This window comes from Eublepharis macularius, chromosome 11 (assembly GCF_028583425.1).
Source record: "Eublepharis macularius isolate TG4126 chromosome 11, MPM_Emac_v1.0, whole genome shotgun sequence".
NCBI classification, from domain to species: domain Eukaryota; kingdom Metazoa; phylum Chordata; class Lepidosauria; order Squamata; family Eublepharidae; genus Eublepharis; species Eublepharis macularius.
In genome coordinates, this window is record NC_072800.1 from 66,692,886 (window position 1) to 66,711,253 (window position 18,368).

At 39.6% G+C, this 18,368-nt stretch overlaps 1 protein-coding gene across 1 annotated transcript in view; it reads left to right on the forward strand.

Moving 5' to 3' along the window:
- Nucleotides 1-10,510: 10,510 nt before the first annotated feature.
- The window catches only part of CACNB2 (calcium voltage-gated channel auxiliary subunit beta 2), an 81,628-nt gene continuing 73,770 nt past the window's right edge, over nt 10,511-18,368 (forward strand). The window contains exon 1 of the mRNA XM_054991489.1: nt 10,511-10,585. Coding sequence (XP_054847464.1) covers nt 10,553-10,585 — 33 coding nt within the window. The 5' untranslated portion in view covers nt 10,511-10,552. The remainder of the gene's footprint in view (nt 10,586-18,368) is intronic.

Sequence of the window (18,368 nt, forward strand, 5' to 3'; positions counted from 1 at the left end):
AATATATTGCTGATTGGGGGAAACTGAAACAATATTTAGAGAAAAAATGGGATGTGAAAGGAGAACTGTGGCAGTTTGAGAATTTTCTAAAGAGCGGTGTTGTAAATGGAGGAGAGAAGTGACTTTACCATTAAGGGGGAAATTTAATTATAACAATCTAAGCTAATTTTATGATTAAGAAAATTTGATTTAGAATATATAGTTTAGCAAAGGAAAAGTAAAATTGATATATCAGAAAATTTATACTATATACTATATATAATATATTATGATGTATGGTGTTAGTATATTACATTGCATACTATATTGGGATGTTATGATATGCTATATTATAATGCATGCTATGCTATACTGTATGGAATAGTACACAACAAATACTATATTGATAGTATATTTGATAGAGAACATGCATAAAAGAATTAGAACATGTTTAGAGTAAAAGATATTATGATCTATGTGTTGCAGATAAATATATGTTAAGTTATATTACAATGCATGCTATGCTATATTGGATGGTATAGTATATAACAAATACTATATTGATAGTATATTTGATAGAGTATATGCATAAAAGAATTAGAATATGCTTAGAGTAAGAGATATTATGATCTATGTGTTGCAGGAAAATATAAGTGAAATAGAATTAAGCAATAAAAGGGGGTAAGGGTTGGAAAGCTGTTGGAAGTCAATAGGGAGGGGGGAGGAAAAGGGTGGGGAACAGAACTAATTAGATATGATATCAAATTTGAAAATTCAAACTCACCAATAAATTTAAAATAATAATAATAATAATAATAAAGCATTAGTTAATTAATGAATAGAATTAACAAATAAAAATACATTTGTAGATATATTTCCCCAAGAACAGCTTTTGAGGAAGCACATCTCATTCCTGTCAGCAATCCCATCATTAGATCATAGCCAAGACTACTATTGTACTGGTTCCTGGTTTCCATTTGCAGTGATGACTAATTAAAAGTTGTTTCCTGATTTAAGGAGAGCTCACAGTCTTTTCCTAGGCTAGATGTGAATAAAAGAAGAATACAGGAGATCATCCCACAGTGAAGTGTTAATTGACAGTGATAGGCTTTTCTGGCTAAACCACAACTTGATCTAGATAGAAACTGAATCAGATCAGTGTTTTGAATAAATTTCTATTTAGGCATGAAAATGTATTTCAATTTAATCTTAGTTAGAAGTATAATTCATTTGATAGCTAATAAAGTTTTTACTAGTGTATTTCATTTTTGAGATTTTATTCCAATGAGAAGTAATTTTAATGGTTTTACTTGGGACCCATCTGGCATAGGTGATAGATGCCTAGTGCCCATTGTTCAGCTAAGCACATTATTCCTAAGGTAAGCACATGACAAAGAAAAGCAGACCAAAGGCATATATAGCATTCCTTGGAAAAGAGAATGAAACGAACTGAAAATTACAATAGAATAATATCTCTAAGAATATATATAGTAGTTGCAGCGTTCAAAGTGCTTCATCTGTATCATTTTATGCTAATCCTTGCAATAGCCCTGTAAGGTAGGTCATTATTATTGTCACATATTACAACTGAGAGACTGAAGCTGAAAAAAAAGAGAGAGGCTTGCCTAAGTCTACCTTGTGAGTTTGTAGCAGAGACAAGACTAGAAAAGGGATCTTTTAGATCACAGCAATTTGATTTATGATATTAATTGAAGCAGTTTGGATTATTATAACAACCCATACTTTCAAAGACATTACAGAACCCTATGGTTGCCAGTGCTGGGTTGGGAAATGCCTGGAGATTTGGGGGTGAAGCCTGAGGAGGGCAAGATTTGGGGAGGAGAGGGACCTCAGCAGGGTATGAATCATAGAGTGCACCCTACAAAACAGCTATTTAAGAGATAGCTGGAACTTTTTTATGCAGAAGATAATAGGCATTTACATGATGTTTACTAAAATGGACAGACTGTGTAGTACAATTGAATATCCTTAAAATGGCACCATCTAAAAACCTTGTAGAAAATAATTTTTGATTTGACACGATTTGATTTTTTACTCTCGTGTGTATGGCTTCAACTGCCTTTTGTGTTATCTTCATTTAAAAAAATAAAATCTACTCTGCAGGAACTGGGGCATGGCTGCTGGAATGCAAGAAATATAACATGTTCCCTTTCATAACTGATGCATCCAAATGTCAGTGTCCGTGCCGCTGATGTTTGGCTGCATTGTATGTTGCAGTATTCGATGGGTGTATTTCTGATCTGGTAGTCTGTGTTCCATCCCTGTTGTCTTTCCTTAGAGACCTGAATCACAGCTGAGTTGTACTGTACTCAGGGATGGATCTAATATTTCCCAAAGTTTGTCCAATCTTGGGCAAACTTAAGAGGAACAGCTCTAGTGAGGGTTTTGATTTTGCTGTTTTGATTCTGTTCTTTGGATCTAACCCACAATCTGCATTAGGAGGCCCTGGCCCAGTGTTTAACATCACTAGAAAACAAATGAACTTCCTGATGCACTCTTTCTTATAACATTGAAAAGTAAGCTGTGGCCGTTCCCAGCAGATTAAAGGACCCAGATGTTAGAAGACTTACCACAGCAATAAATTTCAGCAGCAGTCAGAGGACTGGCAACGGAATTTCTGCAAGGGGCATGGTCACTATTGATAACTAGGATAATGAATCTAAATGACTGCAGCTTAGTGCCTGCTGTTTTGACTCTGCACAGTAGGAGGGTTTTTGGCATGCTACATGAGGTTGCCTTGAGTGATTAAAAATGCATAAAGTAATAATGGAAGAATAAAGCAATGGGAAAGAGCTGTTCAACAGCTGTCGCAGCCTGTGTTCTCTGAAGGAAACTATTCTTGTCAAGTTGCACCAACATGTCACGCTCAGTAGGTGTTGATGTAGAGATATGAACAAAAGGAGGAATGCATTTATGTAAAGTGTAATTTTGACTCAGGTTTTTATTTCATTCTAGTAATTGTGGATTCCAGTCCCTAAATGAATCTTAGTAAGTAAAACTGTGATGCCCCAAACCAAGTTAATAGAGGAAAGAAAGGAACAGAGTCCAGAAACGCCTGGAAGAAGCAAAATATATGCCTGGCAATTGCTGTGACTGATAAGATGGAAAGTATCTGTTTCTAGAACTGAACTTCCCAGTGCCAGAAAACAATACCATTTAAACTCTAGTGGATCAAGGATACCAAGATGCATGATAGGAAAGTGGTACCTCCATTAGATAAATGGAACAAGCCCCTACAACTGCAATCCCTTTGTGTATTTCAGCAGAACTTATGCAGATGTGTCAGCACTACATTTGGACAGAGTATCATTTTATCTAGTAACAGAGATTTGTAGGCACAGAGGTTAGTTATCTAACATTTAAATGAGGCATTCCTCATTTAAATAGGCAATAAATACTAAATCTAACTTTATGTATTTAACTTGGTTAAAGCTATCAATTAAAAAATAGCTTAAAGAAAAGATCAATTCTTTGGGTTTATTAAGGAGACTGTTCCACACTAACTGTTTAAAGTCCTGCCATTATTTATTTGTTTGGTTTTACTGGAACATCTAGACAATGTTGTTATAAATCTGTTGTAGTCCCTTGTCATTGTTATTTTTTTCTCTGTTTTAAAGACCTAAATTGTATTTTCTAATAAAAACAGTTAGAATGCAGTTAGAATTTCAGAGTTCCTATGTGAACAGTCAAAGAACTTTTGAGGTTTCTCAGAGCTATTGGCCTTTATATTTTTCATGAATTAGTTGTAAAGTATTAGTTTTTCTCCCACAGAGGGGTATACATACTTAAATACTACTGGCTACTTTCTAGCCCTCCAAGAGCCAGTGGTATTTTTGTGAATGTTATTTTGTAATTAGAAATGAGCATGAACCAGAAAAAAACAAACCGTGCAGTAGTTTGTCACATTTCACGAACCACAAACCATGAACTTTCACAAACCTGCCCCACTTCGAAAACCAGTTTGTTTGGTTCATGAAAACATAACATCCAGGTCAGCATATTGTCACTCCTGTGTCAGCAGAAGGTCACTTCCGGCCAGCAGAAGGCCACTTCCGGGTCAGCAGAAGGTCTGCAGAAAGTCCATCCACTGTTGCCTGGGAAACTGATTGATCTGTGCCAGGCTGTCTGCAGTGACGAACCAAAAAATGAACCAAACGAACCAGCCTAAAGTTCATGGTGGATTGTCAGGAATGGGCTCTGACTATCTGCTGGTTCGAGAACTACGAACTAGCCCAGTTCGTCACAAACTTTGGTTCGTATTTCGGTTCGTGCCCATCTCTTATTTGTAGTCATGCTTTTAAAATGTGCAGCAACTCTGTCTTAACACACACACACCTCCCAATATCTCAAAGTGAACTGGCATGCCAGGGGAGTAAGGGAGCACTATAGTAGTTGCACAGGTAGTGAAAATTTACCACAGGATCCAAGCCAATAGGGGCTGTAATCAAAGGAACAGAAAGAAAATTTCAGAGAGAATTAGAACCCTAGCTGGTTGTCTGGAACTTACTTCCTAATATAGTGATTCTCAACCAGAGGTATGCATAACACCTGTGAGATGCAGAAGTAGTCTTAAGCGAGATGCAGATTTTTCATAACAGTTAGTAAGAATTTGCTCTCCTTCAGTCCCTGTGTCCACATGCAAGAGTGACATGCCATCGCCGGCCAACCCTACCCTCAAGAGATTATCTTTCTATGTCTTTTTAACATGCAAGTAGTGACCACAGATACTCAATGCTTCTTCTGATCTCCCGTTTCCCCTGCCCACCAGCAAGTGTCGCTTGGTGTGCCACTTCCTACTGACCCTATCTGCCAGGGAGTATCCATTGTATTTCTGTGATTTTTAAAAAATCTTTAAATATTACTATAAATTATAAATATAGTGCCTGTCATATATGCCTATAAACATATCAGTGTCCTTCTTGGGAAAAGTAGGCTTTTTCTATCATGGTGGGATCCAGTTTCTTTGATAGAGTGATAGGTGGGATGTAAAATACAAAAGGTTGAGAGCCACTGTCCTAGTAGACATATAGTAGGGTCTTGTTTGTGGGGATAAAACTTTGTGCAGATACAGCACTATATTGCACTGTGTAGCAGCCCTTTCAATTCCATTTGTGGTAGAAAGTGAAACAGGGATCCTTCAGCAGCTCAAGAAAGGTCATAGCATGGAACAATCCTGTCTTTAGTCTAACCTTGAAAACAATAACTATAGTTTTCTGTTGGTTTACACAAATATATTAAAACACATTTATTTGCAGTGTGTACAATGTGCAGTTCTTTGTAGCTATTGTCTGAGCCATTCTGCATATCTATATACAATGTTTGATAAACCTGTTTTATATTTGAGAAAATAATGTGCATTAACATTTGCCATTCTTATGGACATTGATACATTGTGTGGTAATGCTAAAAGAACATCTACTGAGGAAATAAGAGTTACGCTGGGAAATATTTAAGTGGTGGGTAGGATCAAGCTGAAGACAAACACTTTTAAGTCTATTCATTTCTGTGGAACAATTAAGTATGTGTCTAAATTTCTCTCATTGACTTAAATGTGCTTAAATTTTCCTGGCTTATATGTTGATATTGATATTGTTGTTATTGTTATTTTTATTATTGCTATTAATTGATTCTTAATGCCACACAGTTATTGTTAACTATTAACGAAGCCATGTAATGCATATTTTCAAAGGGTAAAATAAATGTACACTCATAGAACAATCCTAAGCAAATCTACTCAGAATCCTGCTCAGGTCTATTCAATGGCATTTACTCCATGAAAGTGTTCTTAGGATTGCACTAATATAATACTAATAGTTTCATTTTCTATTTGACATGTACTTGACGGTGGTAGAAGTGCCATCAAGTAATAGCTGACTTATGGCAACCTCTGTTGGGGTTTTCAAAGCAAGAAACTAACAGAGGTAGTTTGCCATTGTCCACCTCTGCCTAGCAACCTTGGTCTCCCTTGGGACATCTCCCATTAAATTACTAACCAAGGCTGACCTTGCTTAGCTTCCGAGATATGACAAGATCAGGATTGATGCCTAGGCTATCCAAGTCAGGACAATATGTGCTTAGACGCCACTTTCTTAAATAAAGAGATTCTTTATGTTCACTTTAAAAAATAATGAATATGTTAATTAATTTTAATTCTTAAATATTATCCTGCATATGATGCACAGTACCTATTTTTTAGGTGATATCTATTAGAAATTGGATTGCGTGACCACAAAACGCTCTGGTATCAGTTTAGCAGTGGCTATTCTGATATGTAACATAAATGAACCATGAATTAAAATAATTACATTTAGTAATTAAGATTAAATATTTCTCTGTCAAAGTACAAATACAGCCACTCCAATCCAGCCATCTGTTCATCTTCCCAACCAAATGCTTTGTGCTGTTGCTCATTATATGACCACAGCTACATAAGCACAGCCTTGATGCTAGATCAGATCAGGAAGTGAAACTATATGTGCAACATCTACATTGCAGATATAGAAGCTTATTTTCACATATGTACGCCTTAGCTGGGCTGGGGAAGTGACTTAAGTAGTATTTCATGTCTGCATTCTGGGGACAGCCCTATTCATGCAAATACAGCAGCAGCACAAAACAGAGTTATTGCTTAATGTGTGGAGGGCACAAAGGGTCAGGCCCTAGAAATCTGAAGTTTATGTGAAGTACTCAGGGAGGCACGTTAAGCATAAAATGTGCAGAATATGAAAACACCACTTTGTACTGTTCACAATGGCTCCCAGACCTACCTGGGGGCCCAGGTTGCGAGTGATACGGGGGAGGTGAGCGGGGAGGTGACTGCCATGTTGTGGAGGGGCAGGGAATGACTGGGGGCCAGGGGAGCATTCTTAGGCACATCTGGTGCAGGCCCCTGGTCTGGGAAGCTGGCCCCCACCCCTCAGCACTTGGCCCATGGTGGCATCCCACCCAGCCCTCCCTTTCGTCACAACTTTGGAGTGAGTAGGCCGTGTATTGGGCATTGGGCACCAATCCGTTTGGGGGGAAACAGGGCCCTCAGGCTCAGTTTTCCTATTATGGGGATCCCATAAGGGGTCTGGGGAGTGAGGAATGGCCGATGCATGCCCATTCGGGGGCTGTCAGTCTGCCTCACTCCCAGGTGGCAGGGGATGATTTACACAAGGGTGTATACTCACGTGGCATCCCACTGACTGTCATCCCATGTTTCCCCCCCCCAGCAGGGGTCTGAGGGGGCATGTGGGTCATCGACTTGGCAGGTAGGTCAGCCGATGCTCGGATCTGTGCCTTATGTACGCCTTTGCTCCTTGAGCTGTAATCTCAATAAAGTTGTGGCCTCTTTACCTCCAGCACTGTGTCCGTGTGTTTTGTCACCATGCCCTCTCCCCGCTCTCCTCCCCCACTTAGCACTTTCCTGCAACTACCTAGTCCAACATTTTACAAATACCTAACGTCACAAACCTTTTTCCTGAATTAGAAAACTCAGAAAGACAACTATTAACATTTCCACGGAATATGCAGATCTCAGTTTTTGATCAACCATTAGCTAACAAATTAAAAAGTCATTTTTCTTGAATCTGTAGAGAGGCTGCTTCCACATGGAGAATTTGCCCTACCAGGTCTCAAAGAGGAATGGGAGTTTTCAGAGCATCCACGCAACATCATCCATCTGCAGTCCTTCTGTGGGTTCCCACGGTTTGCTCAGATGTTACCAGATCCTGCTTTGCTTCAATTTATCTGGAAATATCAGAGAACAGCCCAATGTGGAGACTCTGGTGCCACTCTGAATGCCTCTGTATTTGCAGTAGCATTGAGTCCACAACTGAAAATAGTTCCTATGCGGACACAGCCTAAGGATATCAGCGACTTGTCCTAATTAATACAAGAAAAGCACATAAAAAACAAGGAAAAAATAACAGAGGCACATCAGAAACAATGTCCCAAACTATCAACATTCAAGTGTTAAGGTACTATATGAATTTATTAAAATTGCTTAAGATTCAAGAAGCAATAAGAGTTTTCCAGATTCACTCCTTAAGTTCACAGATGGCTCCTCAAGAGTTTATAAAGCTACCTCAGTAAGTCTTGCATCTTACTCTATAATTATACATTATAAATATTTTCTCAAAATATGAAAATATTTCTGTTCCTACATTACTCAGTGGATGCTTGTTAGAAACTCAGTTTAAAATTACAGATTGAAGCAATACTAAAAGCAAGTAAGCAGATGCTGCTGTCCATAAGATAAAGAAATTATGGTTCTTGTTTTCACTGGCAATGTGCTGGTAAACAACAAAATGCCCATTTGTCTGGCTATTTGATTAATTGGGCAAAGTTGAATTGATGCCATTGGGAAACAAAAATCATAGAGTGTATTTGCTAATGGATATTTTTATGGTGCCCAAATATCGTCACTTGCCTTGGCATATTGATTCCTAGAGATATTAAGTATATTTAAATGAATTTTTTATTGCAGATGTGTCCTTGCATTTGGACAGATGGGCACTATGGGGTAAATACAGTCAAAACGAACATTATATCTAGAATTATATATGTTTTTCATGCAATTCCTTTTCATATCCCTTACAGATATATTCATAAAATTAATATTTTGCTTCAGAAATTCATGTGGGTCTCCTTAGCACCTAGGATCTCTTTAGAGAAAATGCAACTTCAATCTAATGAAGGAGGATTTGGCTTTCCTGATCTTAATTTATATCATCAGGCATACTTGTTAACTGATACTGATTATTGGGACTGCTGCTCCCTAGCGGATTATCCATCTTGGGCTCCTTTTGAGGCTTCTTGTTTGCCCCCCCCTCTTTAAATGGAATGCATTATGGTCTACTCATGCTAAAATTAGGGTTGCCAGGTCTCCATATCCTCCTGGCTGGGAGGGGATCCGATACTCACCTACACAAAACTCTTCACATTGCGCATTCCTGGAGCCAAAGTGATGACATCACTTCCAGAAGTGACACCATCATGCTTTGTGCAGGAATGCTCCTGTGCTTTGTGCGGGATTGATTCTTTTAGAATCAATATGTTTGGGGCCAAAATCAGCCCCCACAAAGCATGGGAGCACTCCTGCACAAAGTATGATGTCAACAACAGTACCTTGAATTGAGCCCAGAATCAGATTGGGAGCCAGTTTAGATGGGCCAAGACTAGAATGATATGATCCATACAACCTACTCCAGTCAACATCCTGGCTTCAACATTCTGAACCAATTGAAGTTTTGAACACTTTTCAAGAGCAACCTCACATAGACTGCATTGCAGTAATCTAATCTAAATGCAACCAAAGTGTGCACTATGGTGGCCAGATATTTTTTGCCCAGGAAAGGCTGTAGCTGGCTAACCAGTTGAAGCTGATAAAAGGCACTCTTAGCCACAGCTGCCACCTGCTTATCCAACAATCGGCCGGGGTTCAAGAGTACCCCCAAGCTAGAACTGTTCTTTCAAGGGGAGCATAACCCCATCCAAAAGAGGTGGCACGTTGTCCCAGGTCAAACTTTCTGTTCACCAGTAGCATTTCCATCCTCTCAGGACTAAGTTTCAGTTTATTAGCCCACAGCTACTTCAAAATTGCCTCCAGGCTCTAGTTCAGGATTTCTAAAGCCTCTAGGATTGCCAGGTCTCCCACTATGGCAGGAGACCTTCTACTGGCAACCCCTGCTGCCCAGTGCCATTCTGTTGTCATGGCATGGCTTTTTAGGAATTGCCAGGAACTGTGGTTTTCCCATAGCATTTTCAGCAATTCCTAGAGAGGTAAGACATCGCTTCTGGGTTTCCTCTAGAAGTGACATCACACTCTCATGCCAACAGAAATCACCCATGTCCCTGTGCTTCCAGACTCCCACCAATTGCCTGCTGCTGGCTGGCAATCTTAACAGCCCCCATAGGATCACCTAGAAGCATATGGTTTCACTCTTATATCCCCTTCTTAACCACATTTAACTGAACAAGGATAGATTTGAACTAGTTACCGAGTTCTTGCACTGTAGAATCTTTGTTGACCATATATGTGTTTCTTCCAGTTATAACTTATTCATGGTGAGTTTACAGAAAAAAGTTTGCAGTATATTGTTGAATAGCACTCACTCTTAGCTATTAGAACTAATTGTCCAACATTCTTACTGCTTTTCAAGTGCAGTCCTATATTTACAACCAATCAGTGTAAGGCTGGCAACACGTGATTAATGTGGAACTTTGAATACCCAACTAAGTATGTTTCTAACTGTACGCTTCTACTTATAGAAGTGGATTAAGATAACACATCCTTGTGGCTGCCTCTCTTTCTTTGTGGAATTTTGACTGGTGCAGCTTGCCAAACCATTATTTCCTTAGCTGCTTACAGCAAGACATTTTGTTTTTGTGCTGGAGAGCAATATTTAAAGAGCATTTTGAGCGTGGGAACAAGTACTGAAGCTCTCTAATCCAGCCATAGAAAGTGTACTGCTAAAATGGTGAACTTTTAGATAATACTGAATACTGAACATCGTTTTCAAGAATATATGGGAGCATTGGACAACATTAAGTTCCTATATATAAAAATATGTACCTTTATGACAGTGAAGATTATGAAGGGGTAAGCTGTAATTTTATTGTATTTATGGGATTGAGGGAACAGATGTACAATTCTAGATATTTTGAAGCTATAGATCAAACAATTGGTTTTTTGCGGGGGCGTGAAATATGTGGGGGAAATACGCAATACTTTTTGTATGGAACCTAAATTAACTAACATCACAAACTTAATATGCTTGATGAATAGTATAGCTCAAAATTTATGATGGGTATGATTTTCTCAGTATTAATGCCTTATCTTTGTTCAAACAACATTTGCAGTGTGATAAAAGGGATTAAAAACTGCTGCACCCTAAGATACTTAAGGATATTTTAGTTTTCACAAGCTGAGGAAACAGAAATGTTTAAAAATCCAACTTTGCAGTAAACAAAAAGATTTTTGTTATGAGAGCTTAGAAATGCTGTGCAGAAACTGATGATGTTCATATTTTTAGAGACAAAATTAAAAAATAAACAGCCCAATAATATGATTAAATAGAAGCAATATATTTGCATGTTCAGTTGACTTTTTAATAATTTTAAACGTCTAAAAATGTATATTATCATAATGTACAGCAAATATTATAGTAATTGTAGGCAAAATTAGCTATCGTGAGCTTGCACTATTTGCTTGATTTATATCACCCATCTAAGTAAATGGAAAGAAAACTAGGATAACTCAGTACTTACAAATTTAAATTTATTTTTCTGAGGATTGATTTCTGAAAGATCTATAGCTTCTTATTCTGAACTTTTGAGTTGAACATAGACTTTAGAAAATGGAAGACTGCATAAACTAAAATAGTTTGCAATTCTTTCACGAGTTAGTTTATTAATCGAAAGTAGGTGGCAGCCCTAAAATGCCAGAGCATCGCCTTTGCCAACATAATGCTGTTGCCACTAGTCAATATCCTATTCCTACTCTGTTGTGGGAAAATCTTTGGCAGAAAAACCACCCTAGCAAGGTGCAGAGAAAATACAATTCCATAGGACTCCTGCTGCATGTCACTAATCATGTCACTAATCATGGACTGACGTGCCACTGATGCTGTGTAACAGGATGATGGAGACATCATTGGGGTGCATGCTGGTGTGGTAATGCTGTTCTGACCTGTGTATGGACTGCAGTTCATACACAGAACACCCCAAAGGAGGGAATTAAGTGAACACAGTACCTTCCACTGGAAGAAGCATGGGTTATGACTTGGAACATACAACATATATTTATTTAAGGGTCAAGGTGGTTTACAGTTCCAAATTTTAAAAACTTATACAGTCAAAACTCAAAGTACCCTTCCTTCCAAAAATGCCTGTAGCCTACACCACATTAAAAGCCATAGCAAATAAAATGAGCTTGCAGCACCTCCTATAAACATGGATGTAATGCCTTACATTATGTGAGCATCTGTGTTGGATCAGTCCAGTGGTCATCTACACGGCCACTGAATGGTCTACAAGTAGGGCACGAGGCCAAGGTGTTCCCCTTTTACCTGAACATGAAGGTTCCATTTACTCATTGGTCATATACAATAAATGCTGCCTGATTACCCCTGGTTTACTGTTGATATAGTCAGTGATGGACCTATCATCCAGACATCAAGCTATAAGAAGGGAGTGTGTTGAATTCTAAGGACCTTCCACTGAGAGAAGTGGGAAAAGGGATGATCTTGCACTATTTCTCTCCTCAGTGTAACTCACATAATTTTTTTTTTTACCTGTGGAGATCACTGACCCCTTGATGGTGCCCCTTTGCCCGTCACTGGAGTTGCTGGAGGAGGGGAAGGTCAAGGACACCTCAGTTTCTGACAGTCCAGCATCTGTAAGATGCAACCCAATATTTCCAATTAGCCATCAATTAACAAATATTTTGGTAGTGTCGGGAGAAAGAAAGGAATGAAACTTGGAATATAAAGAAGACAAGACAGGAGTGTGAATATGGGATGGGAAGATAAAGGCTAAGCAGGAGAAAAAGTAACACAGTTCATGCTTGAAATGAGGAAACACCACCAAGGTTAAAATGACAAGGAAAAGAAATAGGACGTGTGAAAGGTTAAGGATTTTTTTTTGAGATTACATTTAGAACTAACTTGCCCAAGACATAATACAAAAATGAACAGATAAAACTAGACAGAATGGAGGAGATTATGAGGGAAGAAACATACAAAGTTGTAAACTGTCAGCACAGAAATGTTTAGGAACAACCAGAGAAGCAATTGAAAGAAATTAAAAGTATAATAAAAGGCTTCATCATCAACAGAAATAGAGAAAAGGGATGAAAATATACTTAATAAAAACTTCTAAAATTATCATTTAATCTTTATGAAGAGAACAAAGCATGAACATGAGAAATCCCACCTAGAAATAGATGAGAGAAAAAGAGAAGTAATAATTTGTAAGTGAAGGATCATGAGATGGGTTTGCGGGCCCAGCTTGATATGGCTCGGGTCTTCCAAGTAGAATAAACACACTGACGCTTGTTTGGAGAAAATAGGCCACAACTTTATTGATTACAGAATAAAGGAGCCATGGCAGCGTAGGGCACGTATCCCAGCATCGGCAGACCCGCCTGCCAACCGATGACTCTTCACCCTATCAGCCCGCCTGCTGAAAGGGGACACCATGGGATGACGTATGAGGAAGCCACACTGGACGGTAGCCTCTGCGTGGTCCCCGTCACCTGAACGCAGGCTTGTTCTGTCAGCCCCCCGAGCTGGGCTTACCACTGCCAAGCCTGGTCCAAGACCCCTTATGGGGATCCCCTCTATGGGGAAACAGTGCACACAGGCCCTTCCCCCCCCCTCAAGGGATCGGTGCCCAACGCCCAAACCGCCCACTGAAAGTTGTGACAAATAACATATCAACATCTTCCATAAAGCCCAACAATGCTTAACTCGGAATGACAATACACTATTAACAGCAATACCGCCACCAACCCCCCACATAACCGTATAGCCGTACTAAACCTTCTAAACTAATCCTGCGGAGGGTGGGTGGGGATCGCTGTTCCGGAGCCAACTGTGTCCAGAGGAGGCTGGCCCAGTACCATATAGAGGGCGGGAGGACCTGAGTGAAAACTCGTTCACTCCGGTCGGGCAACGGCTCCCGCCCTTGTAGCTCCCAGCCAGCTGCTCTGATTGGCCGGCTGGGATCATTCAATTCTGCGCTCCCAGCCCGAGGCTGAGAGCGCATTTCTGCAGGGCCGGCATGGTCGCTGCTCCTGCTTGCTTCCCCCTGGCCGCGAAGGTCCGCAAATGCCGGCCCAGGTAAGTTCAGGGCCGGGGCTTTTAGTAGAGAAATCATTCACAACTAACTGAAAGACTTCAGGGCAAACATCAGAAAAAAGAGACTGATAAAAATACAAATGAGCAATAGGAGGAGCAGTGGAAACCAACAAGGTTTGGAAGAACAAAGAAGAGAGACATCTTGAAGAGAAACAGATGCAAGAGAAGAAATTTATCAGACGTTTCAGAGGGTTAATAGGAAACAGGGAACAGGGAAGTGGTTGATAACGTTGAACTACTGCAAGGACATTGTGTGAATCAGTTTTATCAATGAAAAACAAAAGTCTTGTGGAGACAAGGAAGAAGAAGAGGAAGAGGTGAAATATTTTTTTAAAGCAAAGAGAAAACATGAATATTTTGTGGTAGATAAAGCAATAGTAAAAGGACTGAATATAAACTTGCATACCTGTATTATTATCATTTAAACACATGAAATATGTTGGATATGTAAAGAGGTAGCTTGCGCTATCACCTGGTACTCAACAAATGGTACTGACCCTGTGAACAGGATGTGGCTATGCCATCTTTGAAGTCCCCTGATGCCTTGCACACAGTGACAGAGTGTGAGAAAAAGATCCAGGCCATAATACACAGTATACATAGTAACCATAACCTAGTGCTGACTTTACCATTTCAAAATATATTATAACCAAGCCAATCTTATAGTTGTATTTATGATCCCAAATCAACTCTTTCCAAATCAATCAGACAAATGTACTGTATATCAATTTATACATGTTTTACAGTTAATTGCTTACATTACATTATCAAATTACTTGAAGTTTATTATTGAGGATGCAAAATTGACATTCTTCTGAGCACACTTTGTCGTCTAGAAATTACTGTATTTTATTTTAGAACTGTCACAAAATTATTTTTGTATACAACAAATGTACTTTCACGTCACTCCTAGTCAACGAGTATTCCCTCAGGAAAATTGCCTTTATTATGAGAATATTTTATTTCTCTAGGATTCAAATGGTTGTTTATAAGTAAAAATATTTTATTTTCCATAAATACCATATCCATCGCTATTGCAATTGTCTGGTGAACTATGGTTTTCCTAGCTTATATTAGCTGTCCCCTCCGTTACAAGACACTTTTCTTCAGAAGAACCTTTGCTTACAAGTTACATTGTCTGCTTTGAACTGTGATCTCTAAAGGTGGCTTCTTTGTTGTTGTTGTTGTTAGGTATTAAGTATGACGAGTGGGAGACTCGCAAAGACTTGCAGGAGGTGTCATATTTTCCCCTTGCCACTGTTTTCTCCCCTTCCCTGAAAGATCTCATAGCCTCTCCCTGTTCCCTGCTTCCTTCTTTCCTTCCTGCCCCATTGATCTTTCCCTCCTTCCCTGGCGGCTTCTACTTGGAAAAACTATGGTTGAGTTCAGCATTGTCAGCTGATGAGCTGAGTTGCACAGTGCTGGGCTGGCTGCCCTGCGTAGTAGGGAACTTGCAGAGGGGATCTCACTTTCCCCTGTATCCCCTCTCTATACTATGTCCTCTTTCCCTCCTCCTGGCAATCCCCATATCCTCACTTTTCCTGCTTCCTTCTCTCCTTCCCATTCACCAACCAGCCTTGGACCAGGCACACTCACTCAACTAACATACCTTACAGTGTGGTTGTTGTGAGGATGAAATGGAGGAATAATGTTATAAGATGCTTTAGGTACCAACTGGGTAGAATAAGAGGGTATGATACATTAATAAATATTGAGATTGAAAAGCAGTGTTGTTAAATTGACCTGCTCTAATTAATTCATAAAGTATCACAAAAAGAATTATCATTTTTAAAACAGTTGATCTTGCCAGTTGTCAAAAACCTTCTGAGGATGTCCAAAAGCAGGCTGAAATAAAGCATGGCAGCCTGCCATTAAAATTAATAGATTTTTTAAAATCTACTATGTCCACACCCTTGTGTATGCCTGAAGTAGCTCCTCGGATCCTAACAGTTAGTCTTTCCCTCAAAGGTTTATGCTGTACAACAAAACATAATAATGATTGAAACAATTATTGTGTATAAATAGAAAAAGGAAATGTATATGCCTCTGCTCAGCGATAGTCATCTTTTTCTATAGAACAGATTAATCCAGTTGATTTACAATATGTTGCAATTCAGAATTGTACTTGTAGGCTAATAATGGAGCCACCTCATCTGGAATATAACTTATATTTTAATAGCACTATTCAGCTGTTGCCTAAGGCAGAAATCTATAAATGTTAAAGCTTGAAATCTTGGAATGACTTTCCATTGTTCATCTTGGTGTATACCTAAGGCCAAAAAAAAGGAAGTGAATTCCCTGCTAAAGGATACTGCTGAAAATAGCTTCATTCTGTGTGTATGCATTAAGCTTACAAAAGTCATTGTAGTAGCAGATGATTCACAGCCCAGTAGACTTATAAACAAATCCTAAATATGTTTACTCAAAAGTAAGGCTGAATATAATTTAAGTGACTGAATTGCTAGTAAATATTCCTAGAATTGCCACTCAGTGCAGTTATTGGTCTATTGAGCCTTGAACAAATTAAATCCATGTCAGTGCTATTTTAAATACAAGGGAATGAATATTCCTATTCCAGTGCCCTTTTTATCTGGCACCACGCCGGGATCTTCTACATCCTATATTCGCCCAACTTTCAGAGTTTTCTGATGATTTTAAGGTTCAGTTCCTGCTTGACAACCCAGATGGGGAAATAACTGAAATAGTAGCTAAGTTTCTCTACAGCGCCATGGCTATACGCCCTGACAAGTAATATTCTGTACTGGTTTTGCCTGTTGAGGTTTTGCTGCACTGTTGCCCTGCTCCTATCTGTATTTTAATCTCATTTTGTATGGAGTCTCTGTATTTAAAGTTTTATATTTTATATATGCTAATAAAGGCTTGCTTGACTAACTATTCCTATGAGTGTCGGTACCCATTAACTCTTTGCTGCTTTAGGTCTCTCAAAATGTTGTGGTAAAAGTCCATTGGTGTCATTCAAATGCAACATGACAGGAGACCCAAATTCCCATTGAGAATTTCTGATATGAAGGTATCTGTTAGTTAACTGTGAGATAGGGTTGCCAGCTTCCAGGTGGTGGCAGGAGATCTCCAGGAATTGCAGCAGAGATCAGTTGCCACAGAGATCAGTTGCCCTGGAGAAAATGGCTACTTGGAAAGGTGGACTCTGTGGCATTATAGCCTGCTGAGGGGCCTACTCTCCCTAAACCCTGACTTCTCCAGGCTCCCCCCCCCAAAAAAAAAATTCCCAGGAATTTCACAACTTTAAGCTGGCAACCCTAGATAGTATATAAAATTTTCCTAACAGGAAGAATAGGCATTTTAAATTATTGATTTAACAGGCCTGTTTTATTCAGTTAACATTGACCACCTCTGTTAGTCTTTTGCCATGAAAAACCCATCAGAGGTCGCCTTAAGTCAACTATGCCTTGAGGGCAGGATTTCAGTATTAACTGCCAGCTTTCAAATTTGTATATTTATTGAAAAATCACACACAGAGATGGTTCTGTTTTCATCTGCTCTAGGTGGTCATTCTAGACTTAACAGAATTAAGGTGAAGGAGGGTAGATTTCAACGATACATTAGGAGAAAATTCTAAGCAGTAAAAGCACTTCAACAATAGGGCTACATAGTGAGTAATTGGCTCTTAGTTGAGGTTTTCAAGCAGATATTATTGGGAAGGTTTGGGGTTTCCTGCATTTAACAGGGGATTGAAGTGTAAGGCCCCTTCATACTGTATAATTATATTTTTTCAATACAGTGATTAAGAATAGTTAGAAATAGACATGGGCACGAACCGCATTACGAACCAAAAAAACCCACGAACCGCCTGATCGTCTGTTCGTGAACCAGTGGTTCATGTGGGTCCATGGCCAACGAACCAGCATTCGTTGGAAGCCCGGTTCGTTGCGTTCACCCACAGTTCATGAAGCCAGACAGTCAGGCACCATCAATCAATACCCTTGGAAACGGAGCTGGGGGAATGCCTGAACTCTGTCTGCACTCCTTCTGTCGCCCTGGAAACCCAAATCGAAGCCCAGCTTACCTTGATTGGCAGGTCTTCCTTCCAATCATGGAGCTGCAAATTGGTTACAATTGGTTACATGGGAGAAGACACCCAGGGGGAGGGAGGGGGTGTTCTGTAGCCATGGGCACTCCAATTTCATCCCTGCAAACCTTGATAGGCAGTTCTGATGGCCAACCCCTTGTACACTGGGCCAATATCAACTGGTGGCTCTAATTGCATCGAATGGGAGTTTCCTGGGGGCCTCTGATTGGAGAGGGTATAACTTTAAGATCCCTATTGCAATCTTGACCAAACTTGGGTGCTGGCTGGAGGAGAGCCTGCTAAACACTCCCTGGGAATATGGGCTCTCTAAGTCCAACGGGGGCCTTTCTGATACCCACAAACCTCAAACCGGTTCATCAGCGGGAAATGTTCATTTCGGTTCGTTAGTTCGGGTTCAGCAGCGGCACCAAACCACAAATAACTGGTTTGTTAAATTGTTTTGGTTCATGCCCATG